The following is a 27,438-nucleotide window of genomic DNA, read 5'->3' as shown; positions in this document are numbered from 1 at the left end:
GTACAGAGGTGAATTAAATAATGGTATTAGCACTTATATCAAAAATCCCTGCCAAATTACATGACAGTCACCCTCTGCCTCGAGGAAGTGCATTCTTGGATGTGTGCCGTTGGTTGAAATGAATCCCCTTTAGTGTCTGCACTCTTCTGGAATTAATAATTCTTGAATGTATCTGTGAGTTTCGGCACCACCTTTTCCAATTGAAGGAAAGGCCCAGCCTTCATCATTGTCAGCGGCGCTTATGTGCAATAATGAGAAATTACTTGTTCACCCCAAGGCTGTCCTCTAATATTTCGCTTTCCTTCATAGATAGATGTTCAACTCCAAATTAAATCTTCTTTTCTTGCCTTAACTATGGCACATACCTCCATCTTGTTTTTCAAGTTGCTCGACTCCCGCGACTGTGATTCTCCATGCAGATGATTGGCTCATTGTACGACTTAGTCCTAAGGAGCGCATCCCTTGTCATGTTCACTTGCTCTTTGATACCCATTACAAAACAGCTTTATTTGAAGGCATCATGATTTTTCCACAATAATGTGTTTGGTGTAGGCACTGTGGCAAACCAGAAGGAGTCGGACGATGTTTAATGTGATTTTATTTAAATAAAAAGGAAAACTTCTGTATTGCCCTACAAGGGAACTTCCCTGCCTATCAAAGCAAAACTAAGTATGGATGTTAAAGTCCAAAACAAAGTCTGAATCCTAACCAACTAACTGTCCCTACCACTTTAGAAAACACACAACTAAAAAAAGTAATGCCTCCACCAGGCCCAATTCAACTCTTTCATAAGCAGGATGATCTTCCCATCCTCTGTACACAAATTAATTGGTTCAATCTCTTCTTGTTCCCTTAAAGAAAATAAATCTGTTTCTTGATATATAAATCCTCCAACATGGTTTGGAAACTTTGAATGCCCCTGTCTTTTCCTTCATCAAGGTGTTTGGGGCTTCCCACGTCCTGCAACCCTCAGACAGCGAATTATTCTTATAACATGTTGCTTGTAGTGGGCGATAGTCCACCCTGCTTATTTAGTGCTTTACACTTTCTTTGCCTTTCTTGGTCCTAGTTCAACATGTATATATTTCTTTCTTTCCTCTTTTATATGAAATTTGTATTTTCAGGTTTCTCAAACTCTCATAACCTAGATAGCTTCACAGCCGTTATTCACAGTATTAATACTTTTTCTCAGTTATCCTTTCATAGGGTTTTTCCGTTCTGGGGTTTCTCAAGCCCCCATAACCTCAATAGCTTTTACAGAGATTTCTCACAGTGTTCTTGTTATTCTCACTAAACCTTTCATCAGGTATTTACACACTGTGGTTTCTAAGGCTCCCGTAACCTGGATAGCTTTCCTAGCTGTTTACTGATAATATTTGCACCTTAAAGTAGGTTCTTCGCTGTGTTTCGCAGGCTCCCGCAACCTCCATACCTCTCCCCACGGCTACTTTGTGCAGCACTCAAGGACTCGGGCTACATCTAAGGAACTGGACTTGGCATCCGTTACCGGCCTACCAGTCCATTACAACTCGCTTCTGGTCACGACACCACATAAGACGTGGGGATTCCCATCCCTGCTCCTTTTCTGACCTCAGCTAGTGCTTTGCCCTCCTTGCTGCCACAGGCTCTGCAAACCTGCATAGCTGCGCCCCTCCCGGACGTTGAATCTTCTGAGGTTCGCCTCTGCGTAGTGGTTCTCCTCCCTCTTCAGGAGTCCTTCTCTGATTCAAAGTTCCTCTTAGTTTTATACAAGTCTTCACAACCAAAAAGGGTGTATCCTTGTTCTTTGACTATGGTGCGCAAACGAGGTTCAGCATTGCATGAAGCCAAAGAATTTGAGGAATCTTAACTATTCAGTGAATCATCATTAATGTCACAGGTAAGGAGGTTCTGTTGATGATCTTTGATGTTGGTTCATATGAGATCCAGCATTACCTGAAGACTAAGAAATAGAAGACTTGTCATTCTTTGGTGGTTTCAAATCATGAGCCTTCAAAACAAAAGTAACACTGCTTTTTCAGTCTTCGTATAACTAGTGTGGTAGGTCAGAAGAGGAGGCGAATTCTAATAGACAATTATATATTCAGATTTCTTCAGGAAAAAGGAAAATGCCTAGCTCTCCCTATTCTATGAGGTGTGCCTACCTAACACAACTAACTACGATGCTCATCAGTAGGTGGTGGGGGAGTTTGATAGAGGGTGTGGCAGGAGGAGACTGACACACAGCAGGTATGCTTTTGGGCAAAGATATTGAAGCATCTCTTGTGCTAGATGGAATTACCAATAAAGATCACAAACCAAATAATCGGACAGACTCATGGAAAATTGCAAAGTACCACTTTATTCTCAGGTTAAATAAAGCAGGGTCAACTAACAAACATCAGACAGATGCTTGTACACTCACACATACACTTGATTACACATAGGTCTTATACCCCAATATGCGTCATCTATGACATCATCGTATGTGGCAAACCATGAAACTTATTAGTGGGCGGGATTGGATTAGGGAAACATATCCACTTATAAAATATATACGGGTTAGAAGTTCATTGGCTGTCTCTCATCTGTTACACAACCCTCAAACTATCTCTAAATATGTATAATGCTGATTATAGCAAACAAAATGGTGACAGATTGGTCTATGCAACATTGTATAGCAGGTTGCCCCATAGACCCACTGATTGGCTGGCATTCTTACCCAACCTTTGACTTTGGACTCGGCTAGCAGCAGGTAAGGTAGCCAAAACCCAGGTGCTTGGATCACGTCCAATTATTCCCCACTATCCCAATTAGTGCATCTCTCATCAGGCCATGAGCCAAAGTTTCCCATCTGTAGTTCACCTTGTAGCCTGCTCTCTGTTCTAGGACATTCAAGGGAGTGAAAGCAACATCACTATCTTCTTTCGAGGCTTAATGAATAACCCTTGTTTTCGACTTCTGAGTCACATGTAAAGAGACCACGAATGTGTCCATTTCAGCCTCTTATTTACTGTCATTTGATTTAATTATACTGGGTGTTGTTGCTCCTCTTGTCTCTAGAGACTTGCTCACTCTACCTTGTATAGATTTTATACACTTTTAAATGCCCAATACTTGGCTCTTGCAAATGTTTTCTTCTCTTGTAATCTAAGAGAAATCTGTCTTACGTCCATGACTCATCCGTCTGCCTCCCTTCTTGCATTGCAGCTATTCTTTAAAAATAGCATCCTTGATCCGAAGTCAACATTGACTCCTCTTTGCTTTGCACACAAAGATGTTCTTCCAGCGTCTCCTGACTCTGCAACCCTGATCGGCTTCTGAGGTAGTTTAATTGAATATTTACACAAGGCCACACACATTTTCCAATAATGGCCATCCTTGCCACAATGTATTCCTCTATTAGCAAGCTTCTGTGCATCTCTTCTACCTTGTGTTACTGCATATTTACACTTGTTGGTCAGCAAGTTACTTTATCTTCTTTTACATTCATGATTACTTTATCGTTTTGTACATGTTTCACTTATCACTTCAGTTATATTGTCACTCTTCAGTATTTTCAAATCGGTTTGGCATATCTTTGTATATCTTCGCCATGACATCACTCTACCCTCGTCAGATTTCACTCAGCACTGCATGATGTCCAATGGTGCATGCCGACATCCTTCCATAAGGCATCCTTTCACGTTTTCAGCGTGAGGGTACATTTAATATGGTTGTCTGAGTGCTTATCGTCTCTCATACACTCGATGAGATAAAGGCATACCACACAGGGTCTCATACAGAGCCGTTCTCCTGCTCTTCCAGTATGACAGCATTGAGGGAGTGGGAGGTAGGGAAAATGTGTCCAACTGCTCATCTACAAACAAAAGAAAGCTATCTAACCCAAACTCAGAGAGGGGTTTCCCTGCCTCAAATAAAACTAAGGACATTTCAGAATGTTCATAGCTAAAAAGTCCACCATCCTGTGTCAAAATCCTACTTCTACCCCTCAAAATCATAACAAAACTAAAATGGATTTGTCTTTTCAGAGTCCAAAAGAATGACTCCCTTCTTCTGACGGTGTGGTTTGCAAAGTAGGGTGATTCTCTCCCTTCTTCAGGCCTTTCTCAGGCTCCTCTTGGTGATTCACTATGGTTGGGTGGATGGCTCACTTACCCGGCCTTTCTTAGGCTTCTCTTGCAGTTCACTGGACATACCTGGTTTACTCTCCTGCGAGGGGCTGTCTTTCTCATGTTTGGGCCCCATACCCCTTCTAATGCTTCTCTTGATTGTTTATTAGGCAGACTTGGTGTATTTTCCTGCCAGTGTCTGCCTTTCCGAAATGTGAGTCCCAGACCCCTTCTTATGCTTCTCATTTACAGTTCACAGACCCCCTTGTATTGACTTATCTGTGGGGTCCCAGACCTCTTTATTCAGGCTTCTTAATGCAGGCTCCAGACCCCTTCATATGGGTTTCTTAAATGTGGGTGGTTCACTGGACAGCCCTGGTGTACTCTCCTGAGACGGTCTGCCTTTCTCAAATGTGGGTCCCAGACCCCTTCTTATTGTTTTCTTAAATGTGGGTCTCAGACCCCTACATGCAGGTTTCTCAAATGCGGGTCACAGACTCCTTCTGTATTGGCTTCTCAAATGTGGGTCCTAGACCCCTCCTTATTGGTTTCTCAAGTGTGGGTCCCAGATCCCTTTACAATGGTTTCTTAAGTGTCCCAGGGATCCCCAAGTAACTCCTGTGCCTTCTCTCAGGGCTCCCGGTCCTTCACCTCCTTTTCGGGTCATCATTTGTCTACCTCCAGCACTTCGCAGCTGTTCTCTGTTCTGGCGCTGATTTACGTGGCTCTGCCACTCTCCTGTGGAGACGTGCAGCACATACCTGCTCACCTGTGTCGTGCCGTGCTCTACTGTGCCCGGGCCTACAGTCTTGCTCGTTCTCGGCATGTCACGCTACAGCAAAGCAGGTAGGGACTCCAGAACTCTCCCTGTTTCGTCCTGGCCAGAAGCTGTCATCTCAGCTCTCCCAGGTGCGGGCAAGGACCTCTGCCCGTGGTTTCTCCGAGGAGAGACTGACAACAAACGTTAGTCCCTCTTCCATCTTTAAGCTACTTGTGACTGGATAACTATACCATTCACTCTGGTTTTCTGAGAGGTTGGTTAGGGTTCTGTGTATTTTCATCTTCACAGTACTTTGAGGTGATGACTCAGTGGAGTTAGTCCTGATCTTCCTTGTCCCAGTACTTTGAGAGGTCAGCTCAGTGGAGTTCTCCCTACTCTTCCTCATCCCAGTAGTAATATAATTTCTATGGCAGAGATACATAGAGGAACCTATAGGATCCGGGTAAGGCAATCGGGATGAGCGAATAAAGGTTGGTGAATGTGTGTTGTACTGTGTGGTTTCTGATGTTCTCCCTGTTTCCCAGAGTGGGAATCCCTCCCATGAGATCCACGAATTGAGTACCACCTCTAGGGGGACTATTGGGTAGCAGCCTCACCTCCCTGGCCTCATTGAAAGGGTCTTCCCCCTCGGGGAGCAGGGACAACATCATGAGAATTGTCACAATTGCCTTGACTTTCATTCTGTGGCTGTATGAGACCTCTCCCAATAAAGAAGCCCAAATATGTGACTACTATCTGGGGCAGATGACATTTTCTTGGGTTAGCAGTTAATCCATATTTTCTCAAAGCGCTAGAAATTTCATAGAGATGGTAGACATGTTCTTGTAAAATATTACTATGGATTACGATGTCATCCAAGTATGCCACACAGAAGGCAGTATATGGTTTTAGAACTCTATCCATTATGTGTTGGAAAGTGGCAGGTGCTCCATGAAGACTGAACAATAACACCTTGTACTGCTACTGTCCTTGAGGGGTGAAGGCAGTCTTCTCTCAATCTGATGGATTAAATGAGACCTGTCCGTAGCTTTTTCTCAAATCTATAATCTATATATATATATAATATTTTGCTGATCCCAGTTTTTCTATTAGATCATCGATCCCGGGCATCGGGTAAATATCAAAAATAGATATAGAGTTCAGATTTCTAAAATCCATACAAAGTTACCTTGATTTACCTGGCTTTGCGACTAGCACTATGGGGGAGGACCAGGGACTTTCTGATGGTTCAATAATGTCAGTTTTGAGCATCTCCTCAAACTCCTTTTAAATTATTTGTCTTCTTGCCTCGGGTATTAGATATGGTTTTAAGTTGATTGTTTTCTAAGGGGTGTTCTAATACAGTGGAAAAAGTTCTTAACTCTACTGGGTTCTTCTAAAAATACCTCTGGAAATAGGGCAAATAAGTCTCAAAGGTTGACCCGTTGAGATTGTGACAGGTTGGGGGAGTCTAAGGTGTTCTCTGTATTGGGGTCTAATAGGAGAGCCTCCATGGATACTGAGTGGTCTTTCCCTTGGTTTGCTTTCCACTCATTGAGGAGATTGACATGATATATGTGATTTCTGTTTTTGGTCTGGTTGCGTGATAAGATCATTCAAAGGGCTTTTTTCCAAGTATTGCATTTTTATACCATTTTATTCTCAGAAATGGGTAGGAGGACAAGGACTGATTGTCCCACCGAGAATATGCAGGGAGTGGCATTCTTATTATAATTAGCCCTTTGATGTTCTTGGACCTGTCCTAGATGTTTCCTCACAATTTCTCTTGCCGTTGCCACATGTGATCCTATTTTCTGGTCAGTTTGAGAAATTGGTAGGATGGTCTCTTCCCTTTCTTCCCACATTTCCCTCAGCATATCCAATACATATCTGGCTTCTGTAGGGGTGCAGAAGGAGGAGACTGACACATAGGTGGCATAGTGATTGCTATAGACTAAAATAAAAAGAAAACTTAACTTTCCCTATCTCTGTGAGGGGCTTCCCTGCCTTAACTAAAATGCTAATGGGTCTGTCAGAATGTCCTTGAAACATAGTGCACCGTTGTGTGTCCAAAATCTTTAACTCTGTCCCTTACACTTATAACTAAGCTAGAAGGTTACATCCATGTTCTTGGTCCAGGAAAATGACTCCCTTCTCCTGGACTGGATGGCACAGTTATGATTGTGGTTTTTAACCAGGGTGAATTACTCTCTTCTCAGGATTCCACAAATAAAGCATTACAGTGTTCTTGATCCAGGGATAGACACCCTTGTCCTGGATGAGATATTTCACATGCAAAAGGATTGCCAATCTAGTAACACTCTGTATCAGAAAGTCAGGGGCGTAGGAGACACATAAAATCTGGGGGGGACAGGGGACATCTTGGGGACTTTGCTTTATTTATTTATTTATTGTGTTTTAGTCAAAATTCGATTTTTCACAAAATTAGAATTAAAATAGCAGTACGCATTAAATTACAAATATCACTGTATAAAACAAGAGAAAAGAAGAAAAGAAAACAGAAGAAAATTAAAGGATGCGGCAGGAAAAAACATGTCTATATATGTTGCATTTCTGGATTTTTCGTTTGACCATGTGCTCATGGTAAGAGAGAGGAAATAACAATTACTTCCAGTGGGACAGAGCTAGGATGCCAGCTTGTTAAGAGGCAGATCACCTGTAAGTGGATTCCTGACAATTAAAGGAGTTGAAGCCTTTTCTACCAACTGCAAGTTTCTACATTTTTGTGTGGGGCAAGGGGACGTGTGTGTCTCTTGGAATGGAAGGAAGGGGGTTTCAAAGAAAGAGGAAATCTTGTTTGTACCTCTGAGTAAGCCCTGTAATGGGAGAGAGGGACCAGGTGTGTGATGTTGCTGCTTTGACTGTCCTCAGGGGCGTCTGGGGCGGTACAGCAAACAAGGAGGATGAGCGATCGCAAGCCCACCCCCTTATAAGCACTCCCCAGGTCCGCGGCCAGATGTGTCGGACCCGGGGGATGCCTAGTAGGTGGGGTGTATGTGGACTCAGGGGATTGGCCAGAGGTGCAGCACGCTATGTGGGATGCTCCTCTAGCGCCACTGCGAGAGCCGGGCCAGCCTCTCATGATGAGTCTGGTCCCTCTTACTCCATCTCATGCTGGCTTCAGAGCCTAGCCATTCTTTGCCTTTGTTATTCTGAATGCAGAGCTGGACTCTGTTCCTTTCCCGTTTAACATTTGCTGCAAAGCCTGATCTATTTGATTCTCTCATATGTTACTTCGACGGTAGAGCATGGGTCCTCTGCCCTGTTACATTATTCAAAGAGCCCCTCTGGCCTTTCTTTTTCTCTCCCTTGTCTCACTGCTTGCTTGCTTAATACATACCTCCTTGCTTGAACACTCAACATATTCTCCCTAACACAGCAAAGGCAGCTGCAGTCTGTCTTAACTTCTATTTGTTCTGTGTCTTGAATTGGCCTCTTATTTCCGCTTTTCTGTTGGCTGGGGAAAGGTATTTGCCAGTCACTGCCATGATGGTTCTACCTGGCCATAAGAGGGCAACAGCTAGCCAATATTGGAAGAACTTGGGCATATTATGCCGGAGACTGGCAACTGCCTTCCTAATGCCTACACAAGAGACACAACTCTTGCCTTTGTTTCTAACAGTAATTCAGTGGATCAACAAATGTGAGAACACATATATTGCTTATAAATGAAGGGGATGATGTCACACTTGGGTAAGACATTTTGATCACGCAGGAGCTAATTTCCAGCTGCAATTAAGTAATTACCTTTTAGACTTCTGGCTTTAAACAACGTTAGGATCACCTGGAAAGCACAGAGGTTGCTCAACAGGGTTCCTGGAGCACAAGGGGTTCTCTACTCGTGGGCATGGATGCATGGATGATTGGAGGGCATTCTTGCCCTAGTTTGGAGCCTGACCCCTTCAGCCATGATGGGGAGGGGCCTATTACTTTTGGTTGTACGTACCCTTAGAGGGTGGGCAGACATTGCCTCCTGCTTTAGCCTACTGACAGCTCTGCTTTGCAACTTTATCACACATACCTGACAGGTGGCATGTAACTCAATGCTACTAATGTTATCAGCATCAGAAGTCTGTAATCCTTTGCCACATCAACTAGGGTACAGGTTTGCACCCTGAGACTTACCCATGTCTGAGTCCGCATCTGTCGCCCTGTGGGGAAGACACACACAGAAAGAGCAGAGCACAGTGCCCTTGTGGGTTTTTCACACTTCTTCCTTGGGGTGGGCGCAATTCACTCCACAGAGAAAGTGGCACATGCTGGGCAACATTCTCTCACTTTGACAATGTCACCCAAAGAGCAAAATTGGCCATTTGAAATACCTCTGTCGACCGCTTACCGCGAGATGGCAATTAAGGGCATTTGCCAACACACTCAAGAAGCACAGGACACCCTATTACCAGCGACATGCCATGCTCACTCATTCTGATCACAAATTGTCATTTATCTGGGGTCAAGTTAAATGTATTTATTTATTTATTACATGTGTAGCATCACGCAAAACCCCCAAGCATCAAGGCGCAAAGTAAACTGCATGGAGTGGACCACTTCCATTGTGTCACGTTTTTACTTTTCCGCCACAAAATGGAAGAATTTAGCGTAAAAGGCAGGTGAAATCACATTGCTCTTCCACTTTGGAAGAGTGCAAATACCTTGCGCAATTTGCGATTGCTGGCGGAATTGACAATGGCTTCCTCTGGATATTTTGCCCGCTTTTACCAGGTTTCATTTCCAAAGCAGATCCCAGAGGAATCACTTTCCTTATTTCCAGCATGAGAATCCATGCTGGCAGTAAGGCCGCATTTGTCTGGTGGAGCGGGAAATACAGGGGGTCCTGGATTGTCCACTCGGCTCCCGAACTCCACCCAGAAAATGCACGAAAATCTGGCCAATTAGAAAAAGCGACAGTAATAGTGTTTTCCACCACTTTTTCTGAACCAATTGACATGGAAAATGCTGTGTTGCATCGGAAGCTGAATGCATTCACTCTGCCTATTATCCCACCGGAAGATTAAGCCAGGTGCTGAACACGGTTGTTAAATATTCCTTTGCACAATCTGCATTTGGAGCATTAACTAACTGTGCTACCTTACAAATGATATCTCCTCTGGGGCTTTACCGTCTTAACCCCTTAACTGCCATGGGTATTCCCTCCCCCAGTGCCAAGGCCTTTTTTGGTGATTTCGGTATGTTGCCATTCAATCCCTTGAAACTTCTTTGTTTTAAGAGATATCCCGGGCAAAGTTGGCCCCTTTTTTACCCACATGTAAGCGGCCGTAACGGCACCCAGGAATCCTAGTTTGCTGTAGGGGGGTGAGAGAAAATAACCAAAAAGGAGAAAATGTGTTTTTTTTTCTTCAGAGAATGACAATAAAATGTTGTACAAAGAAGCCTGTGGTGTTTACCTTGTAAGAGCTAGGAACAAATGGTTTGCTGTGCTGGATTCGCCATTTTCCAGGCTTTCAAGAACAGATTGAGTGGAAACCAAAATAACATATTTTGGTACATACATTTCTGAAAAATAGACAATATTCCAAGTTTAGGAAGGGGTGATTTGCAAAGGTCAGGCAACAACTATGTAGGGAAAGATTCCATGTTTGGGGGGAAATCAGGAAAATGACAGAAAAAAAACACAATTTCCGCACATTTCACTCTGGTCACTCACCTAAACACACAGCCAACAACACATGGCCTACCTTCCATCATTCCCATAGGTTTCCCAATGAAAACAATACCTCACATGTGTGGGTGCACCTACCTGGATGTAAAGGGGAAAGGCCTAAAACACTGGTAACCCCAAGTCTTTTCGCACAGCAGATTTTCAGGAATTTTTCTCATGTGGACAACCTACAGATTTGGGCCTAGGGTGTCGAAAGCCACGAAGGAAATCAGGGAACCCCATGCATTTCCAAAAAGAAGACACCCGTGGGAACCCACAGAGGTCTGGCTTGTATGAATCGCCCCATAATTTATGACCCACAATCCCTAACAAAGTATGAAATTTGGTGGAAAAAACACAATTTTCACTTTGTCTGGGATTGTGGGTAATAAATTCTGGGGCGATTCGCGCATGTCAGACCTATGTGGATTCCCACAGGTGTCTTCTTTTCGGAAATGCAATCGATACTCTGTTTTCCTTTGTGGCTTCGACACCCTAGGCCCAAATCTGTAGGTTTTCTCCCCAAACCCTTTGGGGGTTACCAGTGGTTTAGCCTTTTCCCTTTGCACCCAGGTAGGTGCACCCACACATGTGAGGTACTGTTTACTTCGGGACACCTGTGGGAACGTGAGATGGTAAGAGATGTGGTGTTGGCAGCGTGTTTCGGTGGGAGGCAAGAGAGAAATATCTGAAAATTGTAGTTTTTTTCACCAAATTTCAGACTTTGCCAGGGATTGTGGGTAATACATTCTGGGGCGATTCGTGCAAGTCAGATCTCTGTGGATTTCCAGGGGTGTCCTCTTTTTGGAAATGCATGGGGTTCCCTGTTTTCCTTGGTGGCTTTCGTTTTTTCTAAGCCCATCCCTGGTATGAAGCCTCTTAGTCACCCAGCTTTGACACAGGAAATAGTCTGTTGGGTATTATTACACTCAAGAAACCCACAGTTCATCTGTAAAGCAGCTTGGCTTGCAATGAGCAGGTTTATATGTGTTGCTAGTTTATCATGCCATTACTTTGGTGATTATTCAGAGGTATTGTAGGGTTTAAGTTACGTCACTAAGGTTAATAGCATATGAGATATCTTAATCAGAGCAGTAACGTTCAGATTATTAAAATACAAATTCACAAGAGAGAGTGATAACATTTTGCAAAATTATAAGCATGTACTATAACAAACTTGTATTGGTTTGATTTCATACAAATTAAGTGCTTGCCTCAGACTTGGGTTGATGTAATGAGCACCAATCGATTAGGCAATAATAATACCTGTTATTACAGTGCTTAGCAGCATGAGGAATCGGTCATGAATAGCTTTATTCAATAATACAAAGTATTATTATAAGTGTATGCAATATGCACCCTTCCATTATGTGTCAATCATGTGATGAATATTGTCTAGCAGAGGGTCAGGAAAATTAACCGTTAGTCAGCATGCGCCCGGTTGAGCGAGTGATCGGAGTTACCTTTATATAACAAACAATATCAAATAAATTACACTGGAGAGCCCGAGGCTATGTTTTGGTCTGTGACTCACTCATTGGTCAACTGGAGTGTGTTTAGGTTTTTCCGAAACTTGGTGGAGTCATCTCTGTCGAGCTGACCTAAGCAGTGAGATGTTTTCAAAAGGGTGGTCTCTTAGAACAGTCCGTGTTTGTAGAAAAGTGCAATTTGGCGATGTAAGATGTCACTGTTTTGGGTGCATTTCTCTAACTGGGTGGGTGTTTCTTTAGATAATTGCACAGCATGTTTGTAACTGTGGATATGAATTTTTTTAGGCCCTGTATGATTTCCTTTTACTTTGCTGATATAGACTGTCGTTTCTTAGCACTTCTAGGAGATCGACTGCTATTTGTTTTCCCTCTGCTGTACTTTCTTCTGAGAAGCGCGCATTACCTTGGTTGATGGCGGTTGGCGTTCAGGGAAGAGATAGGGTCTATCCTTTCAGGAAGCCGCCTCGAGCCCTGCTGTAACAGGGGAAGAAGAGACCTCCACCTAAGGAATGACCAGATAGCAGGGGAAAAACCCTTGAAAGGGAAAAACACCCAAGAGGAATCGAGCCCCAGCTGAATAGTCTAGAATACAGAACTGACAGAACGAAGGAGCAAGGAACCAGGAATCAACAGGATCCAGGAGCAACAAGAGGAAGGAGCAGTGAATAAGGAACAGAAGGAAACAGGAGAAGGAAGGTCTAGAGAAGAAGGAGCGAGGGACAAGGAAAAACAAGCATTGTGGCAACATGGGGAGCAAAGTTGTGACACACACTCTCAACACTGTTCCATTCCAAGAAACGCTGTACTGTTTGCTCAGAATGTGTGGATTAACCAGTGGCCATCTTGGTACGGGCGCTGTGGCACAATGTAAGTGCCATCTTGGTTGAGGCAAGAGCTGCCAGTATCCCCACATCCCCACACAGAAAGGCAAATCCCCTCTCCCCACCTAAGTCTCTGTGAATTCCTTAGTGTGTGCCGCAGTGGAATCGTCTGAGGTCAGACTCAAATGCTAAGGCTCCACCAGAACAGACATGGCAGCCTCCTGTGCTTCTCACTGCTCTGGGTATTGTGCCTGAAGCACAGTACAAACCCATCATTCCCTGGTGAGCCACTAATGCTTGAATTATCCTTGTAGCATAGTCTGGCCAGGCTGATACTTTGTGCCCCGGCAATGGGAATTAGCTGATTTAAGTACAGACATTTGCTTTTAAGCTGCTGGTTTTGGGGCCATTCAGGCCTCCGTAATCAATGTCCATTTGCATGTTGATGCCCTAAATACCACCATCTCTGAATTGCATTAACCCCTACACAAATAACTTACTATGCTTGTCTAGCAACTTTCAGAAGAAACCTGTGGGGATGATAAATAGCAGTTTATTGTTTAACGGACGTGGTGGTATAGCTTCCACATGGACCAATATGACAAGTGACCAAGTTACCTGCCTAGTTCTGTGGTATGAGAAGGTGGAGACTTGGGGGACCAGCTGCCATGCTGAATCAGTAAATGTTGGCCCTGATCCCCATCACATAGCAATGGACAATCACAGTGTGGGCACTAAGGCCGTTCCTTGGAGGCCAAGTGTTAGCCAAACCCCTGATCCATGAAGGCAACATAGCCCTGACAATGTTGAGCCTTCCCAAACTCGTGGAGTGACACTGCAGAGGAGTGTGGAGATCCCCCCTCCAACTAACAGAACGTGAAGCTCCTAATACATGTTAAGTGACCTCAATTCAGCACTCCAACTAAGTCAATGCTGAGTCTGGGATGCCCGAGGGAAGCCCTTAATTATATATTTTTATGACAAGTTCATAGATCTGGATGATAAAGCCTTGTATAACGCCCCTCTCTTTGAATCCCCCTGACCTCACTGAGCCAAGAAGTAGGTTTGTTTTGCAAATTAAAAGATTTATTTGAAAAATTAAACAAGATATATATATATCACACTTTTATAAATAAATTAATATTTGATAGCACGCTTATGAATATGACAGTGATCAACAATGGATAATATTACACTATCACACTTTTTTTTAATTACTTAGGAGTTGGTATAGAGGGGATAAAGTATCTGAGAATGCTTTTATGGTTTCAAGGGAATGCAATGATGGAAAATAATGCAGCACAGACATAAACTGAGATGGTTTCCATAAGAGATAATATGATCACTTTTTCTTTTGACAATTCACTCCCCCCCTATGCAATATAAGGAGATGGAAGGGGAGCACACAATTTTCAGGAATACAATCAAGTGCAATACCAATTCAGTTCCCCCCTAGCAAGCTTAGAGCAACAGGGATGATTTTAAAACACAAGCAAAAATACTTAAATGTGATTTGCAAAGAAGTGAGAATACGCTAAAAATTATTTTCATTCCCTTTAGGAGATTCAGTGTAGGTGATAACTACTTTGAATTAGTCCAGGTCAACACTATCAATGATTCAGGAGGGATTATCAGGTTGAAAACGAATTTCAGCAACGCAAGCAAGAGACAGCTATTTTTTAACATGTGGTGAGATTGAGCTAGTTTTCAATTCGTTAAATCTCGTTCCTAGCACTGGTTCAGAAGATACAAACGATTTTGTGGAGGTAGATTTCAGAAATGAAATAATGATTCAGAATGGCAATTGACAATTTCACAGGTTTGAAATCACAGAATGGACAAACGATTTCTATGCAGTTCTAAATAGGTGGAAATGGTTTGAATTAGACTATATTAACCTAAGAGATTGGTTTGCACAGCTCTGGCTGGATACTCACTCCTAATTTTAGAAGTAATGAGCCTCGTCACAGATCTGGTCAACAGGTTTAGCTGCGGTTCTCTCTGCTCTGCTGGTCTTGATCTCTGGTTCTGGCAAAAGTTCTGGCACTGCACAGCGGTCTGGTCTGGGTCCGGTCTTCTATCAGCACTGCACGGCGGTCTGGATACAGCTCTGCTTTCTAAGTTCTGGCACAGGGTTCTAGCCAGAATCAAACAGCTCGCCCGGCTGTTGAATAGTTTCGTTAGGTGGCTGGATTCTGAGGCCTGCTGAGAAGGATTCAGCTTTTGGTTCAGGCCTCTCTGCTTCAAGTTCTGGAGTCTATCTGGAGTCTATGATCCTTCTGGATATTGTCTGGTCCGGCAAAGTGCTTTGCAAGAAAGTGGAAAGTGAATGTCTACCTGGGTTTCAGTGGGTCTTTTTATGTCTTGTGAAAGTGGGTGCAAAGGCTGACTTTCTATGCCCAACCCTCTGAGGATCCTGATAGGCTATAGGATTCTCTGTCGCCTGACTGGGGAACTGAATTGTGAGTCATCCGGCATCCTTTTTATGGCATACAGAAAGAACACTCCCCTTGTCACTTTGCACACAAATCTATTTTTGACTTAAATGCGTATTTATCTATGTACAATTTTTCTGATATTATATGTCCAGTCAACATATTTTCTGTAGCACCAAACCATCTGATCCCTGTCTTTGTAAGATGATGTGTTCATTTCTGACTGAATTCTGCCCTTTTCATCCAGAACACAACCTCTAAACCTTTCCAGAATTTACACAAATGTGCGCAAGGAATATGGGCATCAGATGATGAAGTGTCAGATTTTTAACATACATACATTTGAAGTAATACCCTATTTTCCGCTACTACCCTCCAGAACATACCACAGATTCCTAACACCTCTTAAAATGTGCACAGAAAAATCACAGGAATGATGATATTATTGATATCATTTTGACAATTATGTACTATGAATTATCCATCTTTCTAAAATTATGCTCTGGCCCAGATGGGTGTGGTTTAGGTCCCAAAGCACATGGGGAATTCCTTGTTCGTCCCTGCCTCCAAGCTCAGCTGGCTCACAGAGGCAGCGCCCCTCCCATTTCCTTCTGGGAGGAAGCCATTTACGACCCCCTGATTTAACATTTGCCTGAGCCAAGGAAAGTTCATTGTTCTGTTTCCTGCATGCTCAGGTACCCCTCCCCAAATTCAATCATAGAGGTGTAATCTCCTTTTGGGAGGGGCAGCAGAATGCAGCCAGGCCTGTGAATGCAGTTGCTGGGCAAGTTTCAACTCCTGTTGGGGGTAGTTGCCGGGCAAAATTCAATCTCTTTAAGCCAGGCTTCAGCCAAATGCCACTTTTGTGCCAGTTTTTCTTCATTCAAATTAAACTTAAAATGTTTACACATACATCTAGAATTCTGATTCTAAGTTCAAAACTATGACATTTAAACAGTTGCAACCTATGTGACACTTCAAAGTAAATCACTCATTTATTTTAAACATTTCAATTTTAGTGGCTTTAAGTCCAATTTCACTTAAGCTGCTGACATCCACAGCTCAGCCAGTTTTGTTATGAACATTATTTTAGGCTCTTCATGTTTCCAGATTTGGTATGCACACAAGACTTCATTCTACCAGACGTCTGCTGGTGCTCAGTAAGATTTTTGAATATCTTGCCATATTTGAAATAGGCATTTTGAGCTTGCATTTCAGAGAAACAAAGGTGATTTCAAAGCGCTTTTTTGATCAAACAGGCACTGCTGTTTTTCCTTTGGCACTACGTTTCACTCATGGCGCTTCTGGCCCATCACGCTCGCACTGGTGGGTGGCAGGTCAGGCGACCATTTTGGTGTGTGCAAAACTGCGCGGTTTTTCTGGCGCAAATGTGGGCTTTTCGGCCATCTTGGATTTTCTAAGCCCACAGCACCAAATTTTGTAGCATAATAATTCAAACGTGGGTCAAGACACCTGACATACACAGACCCACATTCATGATCTGGAAAAGAACAGTTTTCCCCAGGCAGGTGTGTAGATGATGTTACATTCTTGTCCAAGACGTCAACCAGATTTTCTCCAGTGAAACCTGTGGGGCAGCAGATAAGGTTGGGCAGCTTTGAGACTTCCCAAAAGCTGGGAACACAGGATGTGAATAAATTGTCCATGGCAGTGTACCCTGGGAAGAGATTCTTCCACCAGGCACATAATAGTGCACATTCTCCATTTACACAGTGAACCAGTATAGCCCTTAAGCTTACCTAGACTGTTCCCAGCCAGAAGACTAAACACTAGGAATGCTGCCAAACTCAACCCATCCCAGACAAAACCCAGAGGAATCATGAAAGAGGAAGTTAAATTCAAGATGGGGTTTGACCCAAATATAGACTTGAACCAACCCTTAGAACCTAAAACAACCACAGATAGGCCAGTTAATGACAGTCATTCACACATTATAATCCACAGGTGTCGACCCTCACCTGGAGATACATACAGGGGTAATGGAGGGTATGCTATAAAAAGAATCCAACTCAACAGGTTGTGTAGGTCCACGGAGCAGGAGGCTCATGTTTTGAGAAGGCTTGCAATTGGAGAGTGGTGGAAGAAGCAGAGGTTGAATAGTAGAGTGGAGTAGAAGACGCAGTGGAGAGCAGGAAGAGTTTTGAGGGCTAAGAGGGTCAAGAAGGAGGTAATAACATCAGACGGTGAGAGTTCATGGGAGGTCATGGGAGCCACCAATGTCATGGAGGTTTCAATAACATTAGACAATGAGACTGGGCATGGGGAAGTTTTAACCCAGAAGGAGGTATTAGTAATGGAGGGAGAAAGAGTGAAGGAGGAAGTAGTAAGGAATAAGGGAGTAAAGAGGTGGTCACCACAAGAAAAGAAAGATGGTGGGAAGTTAGTAGGGGGGCCAAAGGAAAGAGAAGATGGTAATATCAGAGGCTGACAATGATGCAGAGGAGAGGCATGCAGTAGGACAGACACAGACAGATAGGGATGATGTTGGAGAGCTAACTTCTGAGTAGAAGGGCGCAGTAGCAGTAAAGGTGTTTGAGAGGGTAGATAAGGGGAATAACTTCAGGAAGAGGAGAAGGAAAAAGTATGAGAATGCCATGATGACCAAGAAAAGAACATCAGGAAGGGAGAGTGAGATTCAACATCTCACTAGACAAGCAGGCACGATCCAGCAGGCCTGGTTGGCCCAAGGCAGGACCAGAGTGATTGAGGATGTACGAGCTGGGAGCATGGAGTTTATGGTGAATTTAGAGAGGTGAAGAAAGAGAGCCCCAGAGCAAGATCAGGCTGACTGCTGAAAGTCACTCATAGCTCTCCTTGCTAGCCACATCCAGTAACCTGTCTGCTCACCTGGATTTACTTTCAGGGGAATATTGGAATTTGGGCCCTAGAAAGCCTGTATCTAGACTAGGCCAAGAGGATAAAGATTTTGTTGTCCCCCTAAAACCTGTGACAATAGAAAAGGGTGAGGTAACCCCAGCGAACTATTGGTACTGAGACATTTGCCACATCAGCTAGGGCATTCAGTAAGGGGAGGGCCCTCATTATTAAATACAAAACATTGCATCATTTTTGTTTTTTTTTAGGAACATACAAATTGATGTGAGCTGCCCAACCCTGTATCATAATACTTCATAAGAGATAAGTGATAATAATTAGCTGTAGGTAGCCACCCTGTCGACATGAAAACAATTGGGCAACTACGATTGTTACCATTGAGGATTTTGCACAGCTGGTGGAATGTACTAGAGCTGGGATTTTGGCATTCACAGCTTGTACTTTTCTTGTTTGCTGATTGGCTATGATCAGGTGATTTGTTCCCCTGCTTTCTTGAATTCTGTGCTAGGCCCCTATGTGAGTTCCTGGCAATAAAGTGTCCAAGAATGTTCATACAATAACCTATCTATACTATATGTTCTTTTCTTTGGGTGATACCAGATATTGATGAGTGTGCCTCCAGCAATGTGACGGTCTGCTCTCACATCTGTATCAACACACCAGGAAGTTATAGATGCAGCTGCTTGGAGGGTTACTCCCTGGAAGAGGATGGGACATCATGCACCAAAGGAGTCCAAGGTAGGATACCATTAAACCCAACGCATGCTTCACATTTGAGTCTGTTACACATTTACGAGAAACCTTTTGTAATACATATTCTTGTTTGCTAAAAGTACATAATATCTGTGATCTACATAATTCTAACAGGATCTTGAGGCTCTTCAGCTATCTTATAAATCTTCTAGTGTGAGATATGGTAAAAGAAACACATGCAGAAAAATCCATGTGAAAGATGCATATAGGGGCATTATGTGAAATTAAATGTGTTACAAAAATAATCTATCTTGATTTCAATATTTGGAAAATGTGCAGTATGTATAGTTGTTGCTTATATGCATATTTGTTATCCATCACATACCCACATGAATAAACCTGTGTTTGTATGGGAATATATGGTATATATTGGAAAATGGCTGCCAAATGTACCTGCAGTATAAGAGTGCCAAATTTAAACAGATCCCTACTAGTCCTTCCTTCTTTCATTTCCTTCAAGCAGGAGGAGCAGTCTTGAAAAAGGTATTGAATGTAGATGTCTGTAAAGAGTAATTTTAGGGGTCTGTGAACACACACAACATCCATGTTTCTCTAAAGTAAACTCGACCGTGTTGATTTACAATGCCCAAACCTGGAATGTTTGGGTTTAACACCTGCCCAGTCCCAAAAGAACTCATGTATTTCAGTGGATGGTCATCCTGACCAGATTGCATTTTTTTCGATGCTGAGATTTGTAATTTTGCATTACCCTTTATCAAGACAGGATTTCAAGTTCCAGGATGTAAAGAAAAAACTGTACTAGATGACTCATCTCTGTGTGACATAGGACAATTTACCATATAAAAATTGCATCATCCAGAGTTTCGCCAGACTGATTAGTTGTTTTGAAAGTAATGTAGGTCAAACAAGCAAATACCTAATGTCACCCACTAGATAATGATAACAAAAGCAGTGTCACAAAATAAGCATTGCATTGTATACTCATTTCTTGTGAACACTCTCTTGCAAATTAGCAAAAATAAATACTTGAACCAAAATGAACAGTGATTTGTTGACCTCCATACCAGGGCAATATGTTGTTTAGTCAACAGCAAACAGTAGAAATTGCCAGAATGTTTTTTTTCTTTTTGATACAGCTAATACTTAACTGATATATTGACACACGTATATCCAAAAATCTGAAACCATGGGCATTACCAGGCTAAACGCAGAAATTGACCAACCCGCATCCCACTCCATAAACATTTTTTGGCCAAAATCATACGATCACATTTATGTTGTTTTTGGATTATGTAATTTCTATACAAATATTTAATCTGCATAATTTTAAATATATCATGTAACAAAACACGTTTCTCTAATTTACAGCTTTTTTGCCAAAAATCTAGCTCTCATTTCTGCCTTCTCAGTTGAGCATCTGAATCTCTATTTTCTGGCAATATATTGGAAGATATGTCTATTTAATAATGATTATTTTTTATTTTGGAAGAATGGCACGCTTTTAAAATACCCACAACAAATATCCCACCCCACGATCTGGGACAAGAATTGGGGTGCTTTATTCAGAACATGTTTGTTTAATAAAATATAATAAATAGGCACAAAAAAGGTGGTTACCTAAATCACAACGTGGAAGGCACCCAAAACACCACAAAATATTTCAAACAACTATGAAAAATGAATTATAACTGCAGCTTGCCTATATATGTTTCAATAATCAATTTTTTTAAAACATATGCATGATCTCATGTTCACTATGGATATTCACACAGATATACATACATATACAATTAGATATGAATGGCTATTCAGTGTTATATACTCACATATTGGTATTATCGGTCACAAAAGCACATATTTCTTAACATGATTTGAAATGCACGTGAACACTTAAATGCAAAATCAACGTATTTCATTAAACAATTGACAGCATGATAAATATATCACATTTTAAGTGGACAGTCTGGTTAATGATACCGTTACTAGAGAGATTCAAACATAACAATTTTCTTTCCCACTTACAACGGCATATAATTGAAAACAAACAGTGGAGAAATGTGAGCGAATTATTCTTACTGGCTGAGCAAGTGAGAAACTATATCAGAGATTAAATTGTATTGGAATCAGAAAAGAAAAAGAACATTTAAATTTTGGGAATTTTCTTTTGGAATAAAAGTAGCTTTCATTTAAGTCAAAATAACAGAACATTCTGAAATAGTTTTGGTTTTTATTTTGGAATAAAAATAAAAGTGAAATTATGTATGGTTTTACTTTCTTTTTAGAATGAGAGGGACTTTCAGTAAAGGAATAAAAACCCTGCTAAATATTTACTGTGAGAAACCTGAAGGTGTCTCACTTACTAGTCCCCAGTGATCTGTCATACAGGTGGACAGGACACAGCCATCGCAATTGGATCCAGTTCCTGGGGGTGGACCAGTGGGGGAGGATCACCTGGATGAAGGGTCTTCGGGCAGTGGAGGTGGGACGCCTAAAGGTAAGACACGGTACCTCCTTCATCATAAAACCTTTTCTCCAACCTACCCCGTAGGATATTCAGAAGTTCTAAGCCCCCCTTTTCCAACACAAACACTTTCCTACACTGTGACAAACAACGGACTAACACCTGAGCCGTTTACCTGAAATGTCGGAACACCAGGGTCAGGCAGTCAGGCAATTGATAATAGCTACACACACATGACATCCCTGTCCCTTCCCCACAGGAATAAAAGGTGGAGCACGAAAGCACAATTCAAGCAAGGCCAAACGCATGAGGAAGCAGCTATTTAGGACCAGCAGTTCAAACGGAGAAGAAAGGCAGCAAGACCTGAGAGGACGACAAGGAGGGAAGTGCCCTTGCCCTATTCAACACAGACACGTGAAGCCTCCGTGAAAAGAATCATAAGACTGGGATTTACACCTGGCGTTTGGTGTAACAGATATCAACACTGTATGGGTGCCTCCTGCATTGATAAGCCAGGCGGGGAGGCGCGCTTTCTACCGTGGTACCGTCCTTGACTCCAGAGGCAAGACAAGCCAACGGGTTCAGCACAGCCGGTGAGTCGGAGAGAACTTATAGCAAATTGGACTGTGTTGAGCCCAAGGTTGCCTATAGCAACATTGCATGAACTAGTGAACAAGGAACTTGTGTGTGTTTATACTTGAAAGGAAGTCCACTGACTTGCTGCAGAGTGGTCAGGCGCCACGTGGGTGCTCATTCGAAGGACGCTGGCTGGTCCCGTTTGTTGAAACTACAAGTACCAGGAGACCCTAGGAGATGCCGACATAAGGAGTCAGAGGGGTCATACAAGGGTGGAGTCAAACCCCTTGTACAATCAAAAGTCTCTGAGATATTTGACAAGAAGGAATATAAAGGGAAGCCTGGCTGAGGGTTTGAGGGAAAGCCTAACTGCAGGCTAAGGTCCAGGCTTAGGGGAAAGGAAGAACCTAAGGGGTCTAAAGGAACTATCTTATGAACTGTGACAAGTGTGACCCCGATAGAAGGATGCCAAGAGAGAGCTAGGGGAAGGTAACCCCGCTTTCTGATGGGAATGAGCAAATCATATGTTAGAATGGCTATGTGAACTCGACAGAGCGATGCCAAGCAGAAAGCTCAGGAGAGTGGATTCTGAAAATTGATAAAGCAAAGTGAACTGTGTGTTTGGCAAACGTGAACCCAGTTGAGGGTTGCCTGCGAATCAAGGTGAATAGGAATTCACCCATGAACATTGTATCCACAAGAGTGAACCTGGCTGAGGATTATCCGCAGTGAATGGTTGTCTAAAAAGACAATGAGACTCTTGAATTTTACATTGTGAATGAAAGGCCGTAGTGAACCCGACGGAGGGAGGCCATGTTGCACGAGGGATGAGAGCCCAGCAGAGGGGGATCCTAAGGCGAAGAGTAATCGCCCGATGAAGATTTATTGAAGGAACTTTTATTGGTGTTGAGTGCAACACATCAGGTTCTCTGAGGCAAGAGTCTTTGTGTGAAAGAGACTTGGCCACGGAAGGCCCTGATATTTTGTAACTTAGCCCAAATTATTTTGTAAGTTAGCGGTAAGGATTGCTAACAGGTTTTTTAGTATAGGACCTTTTTATTTGACAAGACGCCGCTAGGACTGTCTTATTATTAGTTGATGGCCGTAGCTTGCTCCCATCTTAGATTTAAGTTTAGATTAGACATTTATCTAACCCATTATGCAGTTAAATGAACACCCTTGAACTGTGATCACTTGTGTCTGTTTTTACTGTTGCCACCATGAGTTCCTTACATCACACACGTAAGAAAATATTCCACTTTGTGACCTTTATTTTTAAGAGCTATCACAAAGCATGACGCCTTTTACATTAATTTAATTTTTCATTTATTTATTGTTTATAGCTCAAAGAGCGTTATCATAACATTCATAAAATGACAAGTTTCAGACATATTAGTTTCACACAGATAAGTAAAAGTAATAAATACAACTATCAGATCAGATCACAAGTACGTATTGATTACCACCATAACAATAGATGGATTCTGTCTCGTTATATTACATGATTTTGTAATTTCATTTACGTCTTCAAGTATGGATTCGAATCTAACTCACCTGCCCACTTTATTGCATATTCGGCAAAGATGGAGTCTGGAGTCTATTATGCAGTCAGATAGTTTATGCAAAATAAAATTAAACAACAAACAACACAAAAGCTGGTTATGTAATCGAAGCATTATTTCCCCCTTTTCCCAGCTTTAGCATGGCCTTCCAGATGTTAAACAGAGCTATGTGCATGGTTGTATGCCCAGAATGCAAGCAGTAATGCCAGAAAGGATCACTATTGATGTTATTACAGTTGGACACAAAAGGACTCAGCAACTTTATATATAGGAATCCATGCTCCCTGAGTTCTGTCAGGACGTGCTGCGCAGTCTCCAATGTACCCGTAACTCTACATGATCGGCATATTCTCCTTTATTTCAAGATAGCCCGCTTTGGGCCAATGACAGTTAGCAGTGGCAGTTTACCAATTCGCAACAAGATAACAAACCTGCGCAACTCAGGGGAAGGGGACATTTTAATGTAGCCTTGGGCGGACATAAAACTATGAACCAATGAGGGACGATAGCTGCTTAGTGCAGAGGAATGAGTGTAATTAGCACACCAGTTCCATTATGCTAACGTAACACTAGATTTCCTAATCAATTCATGCAACTTATCCTCCCAACACGGGCTCCATCCCATATTATCAAAACTTACAAGGCTCAGCGATATCATAGAATCGGAAGTCTTACCAGGAGTTAATTGTACCAGTAAGGAGAGGAGGGGGCAGATAGGAGACTTACAAGCTTTTAGAAGTAGTGCATTTCTTCTTTTCAGTGCCATTGAAGCCAAAGACATGAGGCCCAGTTCTAGGCGGATGATTTCAACCGGTACCCCAGGGCCCAGTCCAAGCATTTTCCTCCAAAATCTGCCCTCTAAAACATTAAGCCAGGAAAAGTCCTTCATACTGATAGCATCCATACCGTATAAACAACCAATGTTTATACAGTGTGAGTATCCCATGGAAGCTAAAGCACAATGCCGCCTTCACACATCTATATATCATGTTCAGTTTAGTCATTGCCTTCCTTTTCCTGGCCTCCACCAATTTAAAATAGCCTGTCTTGGTAGTAAATTCGACACCCGAGTATTTAAAACTACAGACTTGTTCTATAATATTCCTGTCAATAACCATGGTAGGGGCAGTAGGGCGGTTATGGGAAAAATACAAGGCCTTGGTTTGCTCATAGTTAAATATTAGGTTATGTTCATCAGAGAAGCTTAGTAGTGCTTCCATAGATCTTTTAAGTTTGGCTAAGGTATGGTCGAACAAGATCAAATTGTCTGCATATGATAGACAATGGCCATTGATCCCCAAAATCCCTGGTGGACAGTTGTGCACCTTATCAAGCACACATGGTAATTCGGCTAAGTATATAATGAACAGTAGGGGGCCAGTGAGCACCCCTGTTTTACACCAAGATTGGTGTTAATGTGTGCCGTTACCATACCCCTACTATCCAGCCTCACCTGTACCGATATATTTTCATGCAGGCCCATAGTTGCCAACAATAGATCTCCCGGGCAGGCCATTCGATTCATTTTACCACATAGCTTGCTCCTATTTACTGAATCGAAGGCTGCCCAGAAGTCTATCATGGCAACATATAGTACAGGTGGCCCCTTAGTTTTGGCCCTCCTGATAAGATATTCAAAAAGCCACAGGCAATGGGATGTTCCCGAAGCTGTTCTGAAACCCATTTGGAAATTTCTCACTTGACATATAGACTCCACCCAATTGGTTAATTTCTCGAGTATTAGGGAAGCAAAGATTTTCCCGGTGAAGTACAACATGGCTAAGAGTCGCACATTCTTGGGACATGTTCTGGGCCCTTTCTAGTATATGGGAACAAGTATTGAGCAACGCCAAGACTCAGTAATCAGACCGTCCTCAGATACCCTCCTAAAAAGAAGATATATAAGGTCTCCCCAGTATTCCGTATTCTTTTTTATTATTATGTTGGGAGGCCCATTGAGGCCGGGGCTGTGGAGTCTTTTAATGCAGAGATTTTTAGCATGATCTCAGCATGCATGAATTTCAAACATAACTCCTCCCCACACCAGAGTGGGGTTCCCATAGGAGAGCGTGGGTTGTAAAAAGCCTCATGAACATATCAGGTCCACTCCTGCTCACCTAGTAGTAGCATGTGAATTAAAGGCACACAACGGTTTCCACAAGTTTCATAAATCCTTTGTCTTAGCTACACCTACCAGGTACTGCCATTGGGCGGTTCTACCGGAAGAGAGCCAGTCCCGCACCCACCTACAGTATCGTTTTTTTTGCAATTTGCTTTGCAACCACAGACTCCTCTAAGGTATTACTGTTCTGACCGATTCTACCCAACTCCATCCTTTACAAAATCAATGAAATTGCACGAGGAAGTAACAGATTTCACAAGGCTCTTTGCTTTCTTAAACAGGCCAAGGAAATGTATTGATTTTACTTAGAGAGAGCACTCAAATGACATCTTGTGAGCAGCAATCAGCCCCTGGGAAGAATGTACTATATCCCTTTGCAGCTGGCACTGTCCACTGGATGGGAAGGCGCCAGTGGACTTGCAGATCATTGTCATTGGTCATATTGTGTGTGCCATTGGGTAGTAAGCATATAATCCAAACTCCCCTCCCACATACTCATGAATATGTATACTGGGGAGGGCCCATCCTACCTCAGCCTCATATGACACCCTCATTTTGATCATAAGGGCTCTATGATTGGTTTATTTCTTAATACACACCCAGAGGGCCCTCCTCCTTGCTCCAATTGGCCCATTGAACTTAGGAACTCTCTATTATGACATACTAACTCAGACTGGCCTCCACTTCTGGCACCTTTGAATGAAACAGCCCACCTGGGTTGATATATGTATTTGTAATATCATTATTATGGTAAAGATGTAATAGCAAACATAATAACCTACTTTTGATTTTTTAGAATCCGATGAATTTAATGTAGTCATTTTCTTTTCTGTCACTTCAATCAGAGATGTGTTATTTACAGGTGTGATTTATGCTCAAGTATTCATTCCAGAATATTATTTCATATTTGTATGTATTTTCTTTTTGGCTGATAGAGACAAATAATTGAATATTTAATAACTGTATTCGATATCACTGTGAGATTCATGGCTGAAATGATCTAGAGGATTATGAGCAATGTGTGATTCTCATGTAACTTTTAAAATTAACTTTCCTCTGTTCAAACTTTGCAAAGCATGTTCCTAATCACTTATCATTTACCAGCCATCTGTTTAAAAGCTTGATTTATCGTGACAGATGATGGATTAATGGTTTCATCTGCACCTTAGTTGGTTGACTGTTTTTAAGCTCTGTGTGCAAGCATATTATTGGCGCTTAATGGTTCAAAATCAAAGGCTAACAGTGTTTCTGGTCATCTCCTCTTGGGCATCTCCTTAACTTGACAGCAAGATCATAATTTGCCAAAGTAATGTTTTTCTTCTAATTATTTTCGAATGGGAGACTTGGATTCGCCATGATTCTCAACTTAATGTATGCACTTATTTGTATTTTATGATTTTGAAACCAGGACACGTTGCCTTAAATAAGCACACCTGTGGTAATTTGCCTCACAGACATCATTGTATGTGGCACATTAATAGAGACACAGTAAGTCTTTAGTATTTATTTCAACTGGAGGATACTGGCTATAGTTTGTTAGCCAGCTCCTATTTGATAGACACAACCCATGCCTCATCAATTTCCTTTCTTCTCCTGCTGTTCCATCTCTCTCTTCTTCTGCCTCGTTGCCTCCCCCTCTGCCTCCTCCTTGGCTACCTTGCCCTCTCCTCCTTCCTCTTCTGCCCCCCCTCTTTCGGGCTTCCACTACACCTCTGGAGGGCATACCTCTGATTTGTCTCCTCACCGGAGTTCCTTCAAGGATGGCAACCTTCTCCATATTGCCACTCTCAATTCTCGCTCAGTGTCATACACTCTTGTGACAACTGCCGCCTACTGGAAGAACTTGACCTCGATGTCCTCGGTTTCATGG

The 27,438-nt window shown here is 42.4% G+C and overlaps 1 protein-coding gene across 1 annotated transcript in view; it reads left to right on the top strand.

The window, feature by feature from the left end:
• Positions 1–27,438, top strand: part of CCBE1 (collagen and calcium binding EGF domains 1) — a 943,425-nt gene that overhangs the window by 745,706 nt on the left and 170,281 nt on the right. The window contains exon 5 of the mRNA XM_069627071.1: positions 18,734–18,871. Within this exon, the coding sequence (XP_069483172.1) occupies positions 18,734–18,871 (138 nt within the window). The remainder of the gene's footprint in view (positions 1–18,733; positions 18,872–27,438) is intronic.

The sequence above is a fragment of the Ambystoma mexicanum genome, chromosome 6p (genome assembly GCF_040938575.1).
Source record: "Ambystoma mexicanum isolate Mex_15411 chromosome 6p, UKY_AmexF1_1, whole genome shotgun sequence".
NCBI classification, from domain to species: domain Eukaryota; kingdom Metazoa; phylum Chordata; class Amphibia; order Caudata; family Ambystomatidae; genus Ambystoma; species Ambystoma mexicanum.
This window is presented reverse-complemented; position numbering and strand designations above follow the sequence as displayed.